Source organism: Limanda limanda, chromosome 8 (assembly GCF_963576545.1).
Source record: "Limanda limanda chromosome 8, fLimLim1.1, whole genome shotgun sequence".
NCBI classification, from domain to species: domain Eukaryota; kingdom Metazoa; phylum Chordata; class Actinopteri; order Pleuronectiformes; family Pleuronectidae; genus Limanda; species Limanda limanda.
Window position 1 is genome coordinate 12286130 of NC_083643.1, and position 18440 is coordinate 12304569.

Sequence of the window (18440 nt, forward strand, 5' to 3'; positions counted from 1 at the left end):
CAAAAAACAACCCAACTACTGAGCGTTTAAAGCACTGGAAAACCAGGGTCATCATTCTATATGACTATAGTAGGTGTAAACCATAGAGTGTATTTACGACCATATTGTGAAGTGAGAAATTATAAAGACCAAAGATACTTTTATAGACGAGTAGAATCGTTGTTACAGACAGGGACAGGATGTCACTTCACCATGGTTGTAAAACAAACAAAATAAGTCTTTATCACACTAAATAAATACATAATGACAGTTGTCGCTTTATTTCGATATGACTATAAGAAAGAGAGGGTAATAGTTGATAACCAGTTTCGTGGTGCAAAGCTAATGCTGGGTTCATAGAAGCCAGAATTCAAAAAGATATCCTGGGCATGTTGAACTTCCTTTGCAGTACAAGCATCAGGACACAAGAGGGAGACAACTCCATATGAATTAGGCAATGCAAGCAATGTAGAAAACAGGAGATGAGAGTTATTATCCTGATAGTATAAACAGGAACAAGCAATCTACACAGTACACCGTGTGAAAGGGAGACAAACTGTGTCTGTTTGTCTGTGAGAGCATCAGAAACTATAGAACATGTTATCACCTACTGTAATAGATACAGTTCAGAAGGTGAGAAAAACAAAGACTGGATAAGGGGCAGTTGTCAATGGACAGACAGGTACCATTCAGCAAAGCAGAAATAGTCATTAAGACATTTTTACGGAATTCAAAAACACAATTCCATTTCAGAACCACTTCCCCAGAGGGCAGTTCTAAGGAGGCGATGGTGAGAGGAGCAGAGGAGAGAAAGTTATTACCCATCTGAAAATGTGTTATACAGTATTAAGTAGGAAAGCACCCAACTGGACTCTGTGAACACTTAAAAAAACCGATACCTGTCACTCATGTATCGATAGAGTGTAACAAATATAACGAACAAAATGTCACTTTAAAAACAAAGGAAATACATCAAGGAATATACATACTTTTCTATTGAGCTACTTAAGAGAAACAGAACTAAAGAAAATAATAAAATGTTAGTTTAGTTTGCTGCCAATCTTGTGTTCCACACTCCAGTCCATAGGGTGTCGGTAATGCCCCTATAATCTGGTTTGCCAACGCCCATAATCAACAGAAGAAGAGGACGAAGCAGACGAAGAAGAAGAATAACCGGTGCTAGGGAAGTAGCATGTGGGCTCTGTCCTCTTCATGTTGTTGAAGCTTTTTAAAACAACGTGTTCAACTCGCGTCTGTTTCAAGACGATGACAAAACCACAAGGTGAGTTCACAGTTAAACGAGCTCGGGTTTGAGTCATGGCGTCTTCCGCCTCCCAGGAGAAAACCTGGTTAGCTCCAGTCTCTGACGCTGTTCAAATCTGATTCATTCATTTAATGGAACATAGTTTTCTTGAACTTTATTTTTTACAGCCTCGGAGATGCTGGTTCTTTGCAGCAACGTTTGAGCTTTAATATCATTGAGTGTTGTTCTTAAACGTGTTATCTTTATGATAATCCATTAAAGGCCTGTAGTGTATATATAGTTTTTATAAGTTTCAGTGATATTTAGGATGTTAAAGACACGTGATATTGCACCGGTGTGATATTATATAATAATAAAAAGTAGCATATTCTGGTCGTTTCCATTGGACCAAAATTGTATTAACAGTAACTAGTAGAAACATGGAAATATAAGCATGCACATTTCTTGATGTTTGGTTTTAAAGAGTAAAGTGCAGCTGTCCTTTTGTTTTGCTTGATGGATAAAGTGACTATTAAATGTACTTTGTTAACTGAAGTCAAACATTTGCATAATGAATATTCCCTCATTTAGGAATTTTGCCTTTTTTCAAATGCAGGGCAGATTGTTTCCACCTTTTCAAATATGATTGTTTTGTGGTTTTCTCGGTTATATTAAACATTTCTATTAATTAAAGTTTGGGGCCATTGGTCTGAAGAATTGTCTCTGTCTCTTGAATATGTCTTCCTGGGCATAGGAAAATTGTTTTTTTTAATGGGGCTTATTCATTTACATAATTCTAAATTATCATAATTATAAGCCTGATCTCCACAAACTCTTTAATCGACTGGCTTGCTTGATAATTTACTAGGATGACCCTCAAATCTCCTTCCTGTGTCTCCCCAGCAGATCCAACCATGCCACACCAGTTTGTTTATACCGACCAGGACTTTGTCACAGATGTGCACCGAAGCAGTGAAAAGAGTCCATCACCGACAGCCCAGTTTGACGCTGTCGTCCAAGCCGGCTGGAGCGACAGGATGGCGAGGGGACTTTTCCGCTACAATCTGGGTGATTTACAAACTCGCATCATGCCCGGCTCACACAGCTACGTGGCACAGTTGAATATTCAAAGAGGAACAGAGAAAAGAAAGCCTCAGGAGATACTGAGCATTAAACAGGAGTTCAGCGCCAAACAGTTTAACTTTAACAAAATCAATCCAGAGGAAATTATATTTGAGATGATAAAGGACACAAAGGAAGGCTCAGCTTCGCATCCGCAGAGCAGGATGGTCGTGCTGGTCAACGTCAGTCCACTGGAGTTTGGACATTGTCTCTTTGTTCCAGACCCGCTGTGCTGTTTACCGCAGGTTCTGACGAGATTCACCATCCAGGCCGGCATCGAATCTGTGCTCCTGAGCTCCGACACTGGCTTTCGCGTGGGTTTCAACAGTCTAGGAGGATTTGCTTCAGTCAACCATTTACACCTACATGGCTATTACATGGACCATGAGCTGAAGATAGAATCCATGCTCCTCAAGCCGTTGGTTCCCGACAAAGGTTTTTATCGCTTGTTGGACTTTCCCGCAGGTTTTGTGTTTTACGCTGAATCACAGGAGGTGGAGAAAGTTGCCCGAGCAATTTGTGAAGTGACAGACTTTCTTGTCGATGGAAATATTGCCCACAACTTGTTTTTGACCAGAGGATGTCCTCCCTGTTATCTGATACAGGACAAAACAAATGTCTGTTTGAGAAAAGGTGTTCGTATCGTTGTGTGGCCACGGATGTCCTGCTTCGGTGCCAAAGAGAGTTCTGTCTTTAATGTTGCTCTGTGTGAGCTGGCTGGACATTTACCGTTCAAGAACAAGAAGGACTATGAGCTCAGCACTGAGAAAGATGTGATGGACATCATTGAGCAGTATCTCCTGCCCGACAGGGAGTTTCACAGCTTGGAACAGCAGCTTCTTCGTCTTTTAACAGATTCTTAATGAGTGGAGGACTTCTGTGGAGCCTTGTGCTTGAGATGCAAACAGCTGAAATGGATCCTTTCTACATTTCACAGTTTAATTTTTTGTATTATTTATTACATTTTTACATCTGTGTGCTTTTCCTCTAAGGGATGTGTTTTAATACATTTGAAAAAACCGAAACCACTGTATCTAAAAACATAAGCTTGTTATTTAATTTTTTGTTTGCTTTTGTTCTCAGTTATGAATGTGAAAAGTCCTTTTCCACAACACACATTGTGACACACTCTGTATTATCGTCCTAATCCTTTTGCCTTTTGAGAATTTCTAAATAATAATATTGATAGTATAGGATTTAGCTGTTTTGGGTCGGGGGTGGAGGCTCACTGCCACACTTTAACTGCTGATAATGACACGTGACACTTCTACTACAACAAGTCAAAGGGACCACTGTGAGAGAGGCCCATGAAAGGCTGTTCATTGTTCACTATGTATTTTCACTATATGTGTAACCCACCACCTCACTTTACGTTAGTGAAGCCTCTTTCACCCTAATACTCATACAATACAAATGTACATAGAATATACAACTACAGCACATACAAAAGTGTATGACAGTGGTAGCCTGCTCGAGCTGGATCAGTGTGACACGTTATCCCTGAAGAGCACATCATCTGCCAGAATCCCATCACCAAGGTGCCAAGCCGAGCAGTGAGATCACTGAGCACAGATGCGTGGCCACTCATTACAGAACTGGTGAGAACAGAACCAGTACATTGTTCTATATGTCCAGCAGCCAATTTTCTTTTGAGATAAGGATTTCATGAGATGTTTTGTTCAGCAGCCAATGCGAATTGATCTGTTATATCATTAAAACCTTTCATGGAATTGAAGAGGCATTTCTTTATGTAATGAAAATTTAATGATTACATGTAAGTATAACAAACACATGCACAAACACAAGTATTTATATATAATTTCATGTCTTTAAAAGATTTTCATTATGATTTGTACAATTTACATTCCTCTGAAGAAACATTCTTACGTCAGCATTACGTGATCCTTTCTGTCTTCAATCAGATTTTAAAAATCTCTGCATGTGGGTGTTTATTCGTTTGATGTCAGTGATCAAAATTAATTTATTGCCGTTATTTTATTTATTTCATTTGGACCAGTGAGTGAGTTTGTTTAGCTGGATATGAGTCACCTTCATGGCAGTGGTCCCATCATGCCTCAGGCCTGGTTGGCGCCAATCACTGTCACCACCAGTGTGGCTCCTGCATGGATTGCTTAGTGGCTACAAATATGATTCATATTGCCACTGTTGAGTAAATACTGTGACAGCTATTACTCATAGGTGAGACATCACAGCTACATTATACTTGCATATACTGAGCGTGTAAAATGTCTTCATGTCAGTTTGTATGGATCCCTTAGAATCGTAACATCTTCCATTATTTATTGCACACCCATATATGACTTGATAGCGATAGAAGTATTTTATCTGTCAAAGTTATTCAATCATTTCCCATATTCCAATCATACAAGCTTAACATGAAGAAGCCCTTCCAGCCCCTTCAAACTTTTCTTAGAGTGAGGCACCCTGAGGTTTACATGACATTTACTGACTCACAATTTCCTGAGGAGTTTAATATGTATAACTTTGCCTAGTTTAGCTTTGATTTGGAGTAGATTTAAGACATTTGAGTGACAAAAGTGTATTTTATTCATAATGAATCTTATTTTTTAATGTCTTTTAGACTGTTTCATATACTTATGTCCTCAGTCAAGGATAGAGGAGTAATGACCATGACATCTACAAGGTTGTACTCTAGTCATGGCCTTCTTGACCTGACAGGTGGATCTTGACTCACCCTGACTATTTACATAGGCACTGTTGTGTGTATACATTTGCTTACACCATTTTGTTCCCACAATATAAATGTTGCATAGACGTCTGTGTTACATAGTGCAAAGAGAGCTGAGAAAAACAACCTAGTAGTATGTGAACACATTAAACCCACATAAGGATCACACTTATTGCTTTCTTGCTGAAAGTTAGATACTGTGCTTATCTAAAGCACAACTTAGCTTAGCGTAAATAGTGGAATAGGCAAATCAACACCAAAAGTGCTCAAATCTTGTATTTCTAAATTGAAATCTTCATCGGCCTCTATAAGTGCATTTTTATTTCTTTTCAGCTCGTTTTGGAAATGTCATCACCCACTAGCTCACTGGGAATTTTGCAGAAATTTTCCGGATTTGCTGTTTCCTCCCGTGGGCTCAGTCTGGTATTTTCCCTACATTTAGCCAGGGGGCTGGAAGGAAAGGTTACGGGAAAATTACAGAGTAACTTGTTAGGGATCAGGCTGTTTCAACCTGTTGTTTATTCTAAGCTTATCAGCTGATTACTCCAGCTTATTCACCACAAACCTGAATTTATTATCAATATTCTCATATAGTCCGGTTTGGCCTACTGTGAAAAAACATGGCAACCTCCGTAGAGAGGACCAGCTCCTGATATAAATATAAAGTATTTAAATATAAAGAGCTCATTCTAGGGTAAAGAAAACAACAATTTGTACAATTTAGATGAACACTCTGATTATTTCATTTTCAATTTCTGCCGATAGATCCTTTTCACCTAAGTCTTACACAATGAATAAACATTCTAGTTTTATTATTTTATTTTTCATGTTTTTATACTAGTATATAAATCAAAACTATAATAATATTAATTTGTATTATTATAATTGCTTTACAATAGTTTTAGATAATTTTTCTTTATTCTAGGATTGAATATCCAAGTAGAATTAAATGTTTTTTTTGTACAACAGTGCACAATATTTTAGTAGAGGAGGAAAACTGGACACTAGTGAGAACCTTCCACCCTCAGACTGTGATGCTTGACTGAGTCAAACCTGTTGTGCATCTTTCTAATTGGGCCCAGCCCGGATGCACATTATTTACAGTTAATGCTTCATGTTGTCTGGATTACAACCTTGACTTACGGAACCCGACTAGTATCACCAACACAATCTATTCACAGGACGTCCTCGTAAAATATCACCTCCCCCTGTTTGAGCAGGATATGAAGCCTGTTTCCTCTGACTACAAATCCTTAATAGTAGAGGAATTAAATATTTTCTTTTTTGCAAAGTATGAAATATAATCAAAATGGAGTTTTAGAATCTAATAATGTCTTAATTGTTAAGGCCAGGCTTTGGCCGCAGAGGCAGAAGGCAAGTCAAACAGGGTTTCTTTGAATGTCCGTGTGGAGCAGGCAGGTTAATGTCTAGCTGTTGATCCTGGGCAGGGAGACAGGGAAAGTCAGGACACAGAAAAACAGGAAGTTCAGAATCTTCTAATCTCTTTACTAAAGAGTGGGGCTGGCAGTACTTACGGTAACGTAGTCTATAGTCCGGCGAAGACTGAGAGCAGAGCTGGAGCTTCTAAAGGCAGCTGGTCGATCAACAGCAGCTGTGTAGCCAAGGCCCCAACTCCAGCAAACCAGGTCCTATCTATCTCCTATCTATCTGCAATTAGTTTCCACACACACACACACGCACAGAGAGAGAGAGAGAGGGCATGACATTAATGAAGAGATCACCTGAACATGTGCCCTCACATGAAGGAGTCTTGTTCATTCAAAGTGCAAACTGGAGGGAGTGACGGGGGGGGAGTGTCCTGTTGTTTTAAACTAAGTCTCCTCATTGCTCATCTCCACCAGGACACTAGATGCTCTTTAAAGTGTCGGTCTGCTTATTTTTTTACACACAGCTCACTTGAATTGTTCTGCTTTTCAGAATTTCTTACGCAGTGAAAAATAAGTAGAAAACAATGGGCTGTGTGCAAAGTTTCAGGGAGTTGTGTGACCGTCCGAAAAACACCAACGTCCGTGTGAGTCTTCCAATAGTGTGTTTTGTGTGGCAGACGGCAATGATCATCTTGTTTGGGGTGTTTGTTCGTTACAACGAGGAATCGGATACACACTGGATCGAGCACCGAAAGGCTAAGAATATATCAAGTGACATTGAGAACGACTTCTACTTCAGATATCCCAGTAAGTGATTTCCTTTGGATTTCTTTCTTCTTTCGCTTATGCATTTTTTTTTCTAAATGTCTATCAACTCATTACTTTTATTCCTCTTGAATTTGTTTTACTCGTCTGTCATTGCAATATATCTATTTATTTATTTTTTATCACATTTATGCGCATTAAGGTTTTATTTTTTTATTTGATCAATATCTATTTGCTGATTGTAATATGTGTTTCTCCTTGAGTTCCCAATCAGTGTCACTATCACATTAAGCCGACCTTTCATGTTATTCCTACATTTGCTGACAAGGATCTGACACACACAGGCGCACGTTTCCCCCCTGGGGTTGGACTCCCTCAGGCCCCCCCTCTAGTTCAACTATAGCTGACATGTCAACGCTTACACTCTTTGTCTTGAATTAGAATGTATGTTTAACTATATAGATTAGTATATGTGTTATTTTGATCATAGACATACAGCCTATATATGTGCATGTATACGCACACAAACATGCGTCATCCTGTGAATCTAAAAGAAGAAAAAGAAACAAGGACCTGTTGCCTCTTATCTGTAAACATTCAGGTCCTTACCCAATAACGTTGCTTTCTTTTTTGATGATTAAAAAATAAAACACTAATATATAAATAATTATATATATATATATTTATACTGTGTCCTTCTAAGGGCCTTAAAATATGCTGTTTCCATTTAATTGCTCACCAAAACAAGAATCTATTTCTCAAAAGCAAGGCTATGTGCGTGTCTGTATACGTCTACATACGTGTGAGTCCAAGGGTGTGGTTGTGGCGGTGTCATTGTCAGACTAATCATAAAGCCATGACCGATATGGCGTTGGATGTCAGACTATGAAAGTGCATCCAGACGGATACATTGGAACCTTTTGTTGTTGCCGATGCTACAACCTGTTGTGATACACATGCATTCACCACAGTGGGTGCTCTGTGTCAAGGTCTTCAATTCAGGCCTCCATATAGTGTTTCACAGGAGGGTGGGAAGCTATTGTGTTCCCTCGGTTACTGTGTTGTGCTGTAAATGACCCTGTCTGGTTCATGCTGGTGCACGTTATAGAAGATATTACAAGCTCAGATCAGCCAAAGAGATTTGTACCTTTATAACTGTATAAATATCTTGATATAGTTTAATATCTTCCCAAAATATCAGCAGCCAATCAACTGGAAAGTTAACATACAGCGTGTGTGTATGCTGTAGTGCCCTTGAATCATCTTCACATGAGTTCCTCTTCTAATGTGATGTGCCCTCACGTCTCTGCTGTGGTGACATGTTGTCAAAGCAAACTGTCTGTGTCTCCACTTGAATATGAAGTCTTTCATAATCATATTTTACTTATGTACTGTTATTATATTTGCAATATTTCTAAGATAATAGGTATATAACCCTGATGGCCAATAAGGATTTATTTCCATATATTTTACAAATTTCTTTCATACAGACCAATAGAGGTACAGTCAGACATTTTTTATCATAAGACTTATCGACATATAATAGAGTCATCATAGTGTGATGGACTATTATCCATGGACACTGTTTGGTAATTGCCCCAGTGAACTTCATTTCCCAAATCATAATTTTAATTTATTTGAATTTGATCATCTAGTCCCTCTGATCTGATCAGATGTTGAAATAGGGAGAGAGAGGGACGTGGACCAGGATGAGGAAGAGGAGGATGTGAAGGGGAAGAAAGTTAAGATAAGGGTCCTGATTAACATCACTGTCAAGTCCTTGTCTTAGGAGGGCATTCAAGTACTTTTCACCCCTCCGACCTCACATCTCAGGATCAGAATCAGGTTTTATTGGCCAAGTAAGTTTACACAAACAAGGAATTTGACATGGTGAAGTGGCTCTCGGTGTGCTTGCACAGAATACACATCACAAAAACAAAACAATACAAACAGTACGATGGTCTAGGAAAAAGAAAGAAAAGAAGTGCAGGAATAAATATTAAACAGTATGATACAGTAGGGTTGAAGTAAATAAATATAATTAAATATAATAATAATAAAATATAATTCCGGGAGTAATTTTACAGTGGTATTTATAAAGATCCAGGGTTATTGCAAGGAGGTTATCTCAAGGAGTGATGATGGCAATAAAGCTCCAGACTTAGATCAGACTGCCTCTCAAGAAATCCCCCCCAAATCCTTCTTAAGATCCTGCACTCTGCAAAAGTTTGATTAATTTTGACTTGTCAGCAAAACACTGTAAACATTTCCTTGTCACATATCACATCCCTCTTCATCATCTTCCCTCTTCGACCCAGGTTTCCAGGATGTCCACGTCATGATCTTTGTTGGATTTGGCTTCTTGATGACATTTCTCAAGAAGTACAGCTTCGGCGCCGTGGGTTTCAACTTCCTCATCGCTGCCTTCGGCCTCCAGTGGGCCCTGCTCATGCAAGGCTGGTTCCACTCTCTGGACTACAGCGATGGGAAGATCAAAATCGGAGTGGAAAAGTAAGTTTAACTCTCGGCCAGTTCGGAGATTCCCTTTCTTTTATTCCACCTGCATCGCACAATTTCAGTGTTGTCGTCTGGGTTGGCTGGAGAGTAAACATAAACTCAAGGTGATGAGAAGTGATGATACTGTTTTAGTGATGCAAAGTTGCTGTGTGTCAACAGAAAAGTGTTTCCGTGACGGAAAGTGAATCAGGTTCCTCAGAATAACACCGCTGATCTTCAGTAGTTTTACACTGATTTGTGTCACTGCTCTTGTTAGAACCAAAATAAAAAGGTCTTATTTCATATCTTACATTTTCTTATCTTGTACTCGGCAAGTGCAGATTACAGATGATGTCATTCTGTCTCCCCCCCCTCAGTCTGATCAATGCGGACTTCTGTGTGGCCGGCTGCTTGATTGCGTATGGAGCAGTGCTGGGTAAAGTCAGTCCAGTGCAGCTGATGGTCATGACTCTGTTTGGCATCACACTGTTTGCTGTGGAGGAATATATCATCCTTGACATCATACACGTAAGTGGACACACTCATCACTGCATGTTATTAGGAGGAGGTTATGTTTTCTCCCCCCCCCCCATGTCTGTTTGTTGGTTAATTTATTTGGATGTAAAATTTTTGAGACTTGGAGGAAGGATAAGTAACATCTGAAAATAAAATAATCTCCAGGATTCACACCTGATGATTAACCAGCTACTAACACATGAATTATACAACTGTTGCTACAAGTAAATGCAGATGTTTTCTGTCTGGAAGGCCAGAGATGCTGGAGGCTCCATGGTGATCCACACATTCGGAGGTTATTATGGTCTGTCCATCTCGTGGATGCTCTATCGGCCAAACCTGGACCAGTGCAATCGACTGCAGGGCTCCGTCTACCACTCGGACGTCTTTGCAATGATCGGTGAGTTTGATGTGCAGCTTTTCACCTTTTTATTCTCCTGCTGTGTTTGTGGTTTGAGAGGCCCTTTGACCCCCATGTCCCAGTTGCTGACTCCATGCCCTCTGCTCAGGGACCCTCTTCCTGTGGATGTTCTGGCCCAGCTTCAACTCCGCCGTCACAGACCACGGGGACGGGCAGCACCGAGCGTTCATCAACACCTACCTGGCTCTGGCCTCGACCGTGCTCACGGCCGTGGCCATCTCCAGCCTCATCCAGAAGCATGGCAAACTGGACATGGTAACGACGGGCATGTGTGAACAACGTGGTTATGGTGATACGAGGAGAATGTGTGTTTGTTAAGTAGGCGATACAGGTCCTGTTGACATAGAGCAGCTTGTGCTGTGGCTGAGGGGTAGAGTGGTCGTCCTCCAACTTGAAGGTCGGCAGTTCGATCCCCAGTCTGACCCACCTGCATTCCGAAGTGTCCTTGGGCAAGATGCTGAACCCTGAATGGCCCCCCATAGAATAACAAAGTGCTGCGAATAGATGCACTGTATGAATGTGTGTGTGAATGGGTGAATGTAAAACTGGACTTGAAGCGCTTTAAGTGGTCATCAAGACTAGAAAAGCGCTATATAAATACAAAACCATTTACCATTTAAATACTCAGAAATGACACGTATGTCTTGTGCACCACCTGAACAAACTTAAACTTGTTTTTTTTTAAGTACATTCCATTTTTTTCCCTGACCGATTCCTCAGGTTCACATCCAGAACTCGACTCTGGCTGGAGGCGTTGCAGTGGGAACAGCAGCAGAGTTCATGCTGATGCCCTACGGATCTCTGATCGTAGGATTCTGCTGCGGTATCCTCTCCACCCTGGGATACGTCTACCTCACGGTGTGGCAGCTCTCTCCAGCCTTTGATCGCCGCTTTTACCACTCTGCATTTTCTAAAACTTGAGCAAAACTAAGCTAATCCCAAATGATTCATCTTTCTCAGCCCTTAATGGAGAAGTACCTAAAGATCCAGGACACATGTGGCATCCATAACCTCCACGCCATGCCGGGAGTCATAGGTGGAATCGTAGGAGCCATTACAGCGGCGGCGGCGACCAAGTCAGTTTATGGTGCTGAAGGGTGAGTGGTCCCTGCTTGCAAATAGGAAACCAGCCGCCACAGTGGTTGTGATCTCGTGGCCAAAGAGAACCTGTAACTGCCGTAGAACGACATTGTGATTTGCCTCTTCTCTGTATTAAAGGCTTGCTAACACCTTCGACTTTGAGGGAGCTTTTAAAGACACGAAACCCACTCGACAGGGTGGTCTCCAAGCCGCGGCCCTCTGTGTGGCTATCTGCTTCGGGATAGGCGGAGGCATCATCGTCGGTAAGGAGCAACCTCTGAACCACCTGGAGTTTCACTACATGAAACTATGCAATTTGTACATGTTTATGATGTGATGATAATATGGTGAAACCGAGTTTGAACTAGAAGTGTGTGTAAACATGCAGCGCTGACAGGCCATGTGTGTGTTTAAAGGTTGTATCTTGAGACTACCGATCTGGGGAGATCCAGCAGATGACCACTGTTTTGATGATCAGCACTACTGGGAGGTGAGGGATGCATCTTTACCATCATTCAAAACGTGTCTGCGAAATATTCAATATCAAATCACAACTCTTTCAGTCATTCATCCATCAGAAAAGGAGCGTGAAGGAACATAAACAGACAAATTTCACTTTTTATATCCATGTAGAATCTGAGATGCATGAATTCAAAGATTCGTTTTCACCTGTTTTTCTTTTCGAGTTTTGAATGTGATGCATCACAGCAGGACTTGGTACCGATTGGCTCCTCATAATCAATAGTTACTGAAATAATTCTGCTCAGCTCAGATCACAGCAGATAAACTGAAAAGCCTCCAATCAGAAGGTTTGAATTAGAGCTGCCGTGCCTCAATGCTGGACTCTGATTGGTCAACACTGGATTGTCTTATTGAAATCTGCTTTTCAGTTCATATTTTTATTGAGAAATTTAAAAATATACAAACGATATGAAACTTAATTCAAAATTCTGTATAATAAATATGGGACAGGTGCGGCTGCAGGGTAAATTAAAGAAGGCAACAAAACAGACATTAAACTACAATATTGTAAGACATAAGATAGAAATGCATCGTCAATCAAATTAATCAATATTATATATATAAAAGTAAAGTGCAAGGGCTTGTTTTCAAAATCATATTCCTATATAATATAGAGCAAGTCCGTTTTTCAATTAATCTGACCTGAGCAGAATAATTTCCCTGATACCTCACAATGAAGAGCCAATCGGGATCAGGTCCTGCTCTGATGCATCTCACTGAATATTCAAAAAATTGAAATAAATTATTCTAAATTTGTTTGGCCGAATTCCAGCAGTGTATATTCAACATTTATCTCATATTCTTCATGAAAACAATTTACTGTTTGGTCTTCCTTTCCCTGAAGTTGTTTTCATTACATCTACTCACAAAGAAACTCTTAATCTTCCATTTCCTGACATTAGTGCACAGGAACCACACATTTTCTTGTTGATTGCTTATGTGGTGATCGTTTCGTCTTGAATCCCATCGCAGCTTCCGGAGGAGGAGGAGGAGAGCATCCCCACGGTCCTGCAGTACAACAACCACCACGCGCACAACAAAGATATGTAAGTGCTCAGTTTCTCTGATGACAGCATCCCACTCAGGGACTCGTGCTGTTCTCACACAAATCACCTTCCATGCAGGCAGTCGCTTTGGCCTCTTGGTGGCAGCACATCACAGTTTTCAGAGGCAACGTGAGCCTTCATTGTGATGCCTGCCCTTTGTTGGCAGTATCTGGTCATAGTGTTGAATACAATATGAACACACAGTGAAGATGTGGGTGCACACACACGGCACCTCTGACACACACACACACACACACTGGGGCCTGCTGCTGTCCCCATCACTGAGCGTGGGCTGGATCATGGGAACCTGACCTGGACCCTGTGCTTCTTGTTGATGGGGGGGTTTCTCACAGCACAGGTCTGCACGTGCAGCTCGTCAAAGTGACCTTGAAGTTGTGAATGAGTCAGAAGAAAACATGGATTTCATCAGATTTTATATCGTAATTTAGAATGTTACATTAAGTCCCATCTAGAGTGATGTTATATTGAGATGGGAGCACAGTTACATGTATAAACCAAATCTCAATGAATAAAATACAGAATGGAGCCTGTATAAGCAAAATAAACCTTGATGCCAAACTCTACCTATTTAAGGAATATTTGATTTAATTAAATGTTTTACGTGAATATTGTGAGCTTCAACTTTTGTGTGAAGTTTCATTGTTTCTCACACTTTTTGTTTTTATTTTTCCAGAGCAGCGGTGTCAAATTTCACCATTGAGCAGAACTGACGTTAGGCCACGATCCGGATGGAGCTCATGAACCGTTCCTTTTCTTCTGTCGTTTTTTTCCCTGGTGAACAGAAATATTTATTGAATACAATCATTTCTCAACAATTTAAAGCAGTTATTTCTCATGCAATCAATATGACTATAAGGGTTCTTTTTTTGATCTTTTCTATTATCCACCAGATAAAGATTTTAAGTTTAAATCCACAATTATTCAATAAAATAGTTGTGTTAAATTTGTTTTACTTATTTCTACTTTGACGTCAGGTTAATTCACTAAAAGAGAAATTTACCGCTGCATTTTTCTGTTGATCCTCACAAAACGACGAGGCTCAGTTCTGGACTGAACCAACTTGAACGTGACTGTGGCAACATGACTGTGGTTCCTTTATTGTATTTCCTTTGCTTCAGATCCATTTGAGTTGCACTTGAAGGATTTCACCTCTCAGTTTGTCACGATTGAAATTGTTTGTACGGACTTGATGTGAAATCAGAAGCCAACACACAGACAGGCGAGTTTGTGTTGAATGCTAACTTTGAAACTGTACATATAAATTCAATTTGTCAAGAATTGCTACTTCTACAGGCATTAATAGACAATTTTTCGTATACATTTTAACGTCCTATATAAAATATATAAATGTTTATGTACTGCTTATTAATACATAAATCATCTTGTCAAACTCTAATATTTATACATTTAGATACAGTAAAATATTTATCTCATGTTTTGTGTGTGAAGTTTCTTGTCAGTGATTTTTAATCAATAAATAATTGTTGATTTGCATTACACACGTGGTGCCTACTTTATTTAAATAAGTCCTGAAGAGGAAGTGTGTTTTCCTCATTCGAGAGCCCTCAGGCGTCTCCTCTCCGCTGGGGTCAGAAGGGGGGTAAAGGTCACACCCTTATTGCTCTCTCGGGACACTGTGGTGACCAAAAACAAACCGGAGGTCAGCCTTGTCAACATGACCTCAGGTCAAAAGACGGCTAAAGAGCCGGGTCCCTAACTGGGCTGCACACGTATGCTGGAGTCAATTGTTTTAACATGGATTCATTGAGAGAGTTTCCCTGGATTCATGCCGGATATTGGTGTTATTTTTGAATTTGGATGAGTGGAAATGTGAAGGCGTGTAAACAATCCTATATACGGAACAGGACGCCATGTTTGATCCGTAAGTACTGAGGATAATTTCCCCCGATCGGTTTATTCCTCTCGCCTCTGTCCATCATTTTCTCTCTCATGACGGCTGTAATTGCCATGTGCTCCGTGTCCTGCCCACCTGGCTGCAGCGTTTCCCTGGACGGGCGAAGGCGGCAGCAGCAGCAGCAGCAGCTCACGGCGGGAGTGTGGATGATTCCCACACATGAGTAGCAGCGAGGAATCCAGCCTCCTCTCTAACAAAGGCAGGCTTAGTGCTGTTTTCTTTTGTCATCAGTAACGTGTTTGAGTAAAGAAGGTAATGGTGCCACAAGTGCTCCAATTAAACGAGATGCAGCCCTGCTGGGAAGAAAGCCCCCCCCTCCTTTGCCCTCGATACCCCCCCAATACGTACACACACACAGACACACTCACACAAACCGGGCCTCTTCCCATCCTACCCCCATGCAGTTCCCACCCCAACACCACTCATGTTTATTCATCAGCCACTTAAAGGGCAAATGCAGAGGCCTGTTAAAACTAACTCAGACTTATTCTTAAATGATACCGAGTCTTTCCCCTCTGAGTCGGAGGGAGCCGGGCGCCGTGGCATCATGGCAGCCACGTTTGAGGAGGTTCGCCCTTGCTCTGAACACGAGCTGACCACGGCTGTGACTTCCACAAGGGACGACGGGGGGGGGGGGGGGGGGGAGGGAAAGCGAGAGGCCGCAGAGAAAGTGAGATGGGGAAATTAAAAAAAAAAAAAACTTGAGGAGGCAAGGGGGCATGAAAAGGGGGAGGGACAGGCGGAGAATGAGGCCTCACTTTCATTGCTGATGACTGACTGCCTGCCATAGGGGCTCAATCATGATGTTTGATTGACAGGCCGAGGGACGGAGAGAGGGTGGGAAAGCGGGCGCAGGAAGGGAGCTCCGAATGGGAGCCGTACAAAACACACTCCCATACAGGGGGCCACGGAGACACTCATTAATGATAAAGCACATACCAGGAAAAGCATGTTTTCTCTGCACGCCAGCGATGTTGTTTGTAGGTCGAGATTAGTTTGTAATCTTCTATACGTTAAAAACGCACAGAACACTACAGGGATAAATGCAGCGTGGGCGGTCGAGTCGGAGCACCTGGTTGTGGCCACTTGGCTTTTTGTTCTTTTTATTTCTCATCATCGTTCTTAGAAAACAACGTTATATGTTTAACGGTGATTACGCCGCAAGGGGGGGGGCTGCCCATTCATCTGCTCCTTTTAATCTGGCCTGGGACAGATATGTGTCAGTCACTCTGCAGTAAAACCCCCGATGGATTCACTTTACAGTTACGAGGTACAGCGGTTAGAGAGGACGCCATGTTCACTCCCTTATAAAGAGAGCAGTAAAAGCCCCTATTGAAAGCATCCAAAGGTCCATAAAACTGTTCATAAACTATTCAAGCCCCGACTCTTTTCTCTCTGTACTTAATCTGCTCACGTTCTGTGCAGCGTCACTGACCCCGAAAGGTTACTTCTCAGCAGGTGCACCTGACTTCCAGAACTGATCTGACTGTTTGGACCTGGACAGTCTTGTTTATGCCCAGTCCTGACACATCCAGAGAAAGCACAAAGGCCCACATTCACACCATCAGCACTGTCGCCTTCACCAGTGGTGTAAAGCAGCCAAGTGCATTCAGCCGACAACCACGATCGAGTACAACTTTTTGGTTTTACAGTCCTGGCGTTTGTCTATTTTCTGCTACTTCATATTCCAGTACTTCTCAGATGGAAATACACTTTTTAATCCATGTTCTGCTAAGTTTAATAACTATGAATCTTTTTTAAGTTTGGGACCTTTTTTAAGAAAAAAGTTGGGGCCTTGTCACGTTTTAGGTGTCTGAAAAATGATGGTTGTTCTCCAGTTATGATTGGTTTTATAAATGTAACTTCTCATAAAATGTTAATTACTTTTCCAAGACCAAACGTAATTAAACAAGCAACAAAAAATAGCAACAATATTAATAATATTAATAATAAAGTACACATGTTAGATATCTTTACTTGAGAATATTGAATATTTATATTTAACTGCATTTATATGCCGTTATATAGCTGCAAAAATATTTCTTTATTAAATGTATTTGTTCAATACTTCCATGCACTTAAAAATTTCTTAGAATCATCGTATTGTTACTTTTACGAAAGGAAAATCTTGATTATTTTTCCAGCCCTGGAACAGTGGCTCAACACTTAAACTGGGAACCACTGCATTAAAATACTTTAACTGTGAAGCACTTCAAATCAGCTCGACTTTTACCAACTTCACCGACAAAATACTGCTCATACGCCAACTAACATTTAATAAGATGAGATGATGTCAACTCATTTACAGAGTTACTTTTAAGTAAATTTTGCGGGTAGTACTTCTGCGGAGATGCTACTTGTACTGTAGTAGTTTTATATTCTTGTACTGGATGGATGGATGGATGGATGGATGGATGGCTGGATTGATTGCCCTCTTTTACTTGAGTAAATGATCTGAGTACTCCCTCCACCACTGTCCATCTTCCTCTCCCTGCTCTTTGCACCGATGAACCTCTGAGCCCGGGCGGACCCAGGTATCCCCAGGCCTCCCCACGCCACTAACTGTCCACAGAGGCTGCTTAAGTATCCCTATCGGACCACAGTGGAGAGGAACAGCAGATTAACCATGATCCTATCCGCTCACCGCTAGCCCCTTCATTCGCTCCGTTACACCAGCGTTTATAAGGAGGAGGGGACGCCATTGAGGCCCGTGATATGAATCCCAGACGCAGGGACAAGAACAGAGCTTTCACCCCGTTTCACAGAAAAGACCCCTTTCTGGCACCCTCTAATCCTGGTTGCTACGGGCTTCTGGGTTCAATGGTGGACTCCCGTTGTGAGGGGACAAAGCCTCTCAGTCATGCGGCCATGGTTGCTAGGGGAGGCAGAATGTATGGGGAGGGACGGGCTGCCGTTGTCCCAGACGAAATGTCTCTCTTAAGGCGGCGGAGATGTGGTGATTGACAGGTGGCTACATGCTCCACTGCGGATCATCCGGGAGGTCTGGGGGGGCTTATATCTGTGACCGTGTGTGTGTGTGTCAGTTAGTGTGTGTGTGTGTGTGCGTGTGTGTGTGTGGGTGAACAGAAGGGTTGAGGGCATATAGCCAACAAGGTTTCTGCCACTATGATGAACGTGGCAGTGGTTATTACCTGTAGAGGGCGCTACCTCAGCTTTAAATGGATGATCAATCAGCCTGTAATGATCTGTGTTGGT

General features: G+C 41.5%; 2 protein-coding genes across 2 annotated transcripts; both read left to right on the forward strand.

The window, feature by feature from the left end:
• Positions 1-1200: 1200 nt before the first annotated feature.
• gdpgp1 (GDP-D-glucose phosphorylase 1) lies at positions 1201-3207 on the forward strand. The gene is made up of 2 exons (XM_061076540.1): positions 1201-1261; positions 2129-3207. The coding sequence occupies exons 1-2, from the start codon at positions 1246-1248 to the stop codon at positions 3205-3207; spliced, it is 1095 nt and encodes a 364-aa protein (XP_060932523.1). The 5' UTR covers positions 1201-1245.
• A 3819-nt stretch (positions 3208-7026) lies between these two features.
• Positions 7027-14019, forward strand: rhcgb (Rh family, C glycoprotein b). Its single transcript, XM_061076491.1, has 11 exons — positions 7027-7249; positions 9526-9718; positions 10081-10231; positions 10472-10619; positions 10729-10895; positions 11361-11498; positions 11601-11737; positions 11859-11983; positions 12137-12210; positions 13215-13288; positions 13983-14019. The coding sequence occupies exons 1-11, from the start codon at positions 7027-7029 to the stop codon at positions 14017-14019; spliced, it is 1467 nt and encodes a 488-aa protein (XP_060932474.1).
• Positions 14020-18440: the final 4421 nt, after the last annotated feature.

What these genes read in the sequence shown, in the direction of transcription:
- rhcgb (XM_061076491.1), top strand. Translation starts at nt 7,027, where the DNA reads ATGGGCTGTGTGCAAAGTTTCAGGGAGTTGTGTGACCGTCCGAAAAAC. An exon ending in AGGCGGAGGCATCATCGTCG is followed by an intron (nt 11,984 to 12,136) that starts GTAAGGAGCAAC and finishes GTGTGTTTAAAG; the next exon opens with GTTGTATCTTGAGACTACCG. An exon ending in CACGCGCACAACAAAGATAT is followed by an intron (nt 13,289 to 13,982) that starts GTAAGTGCTCAG and finishes TTATTTTTCCAG; the next exon opens with AGCAGCGGTGTCAAATTTCA.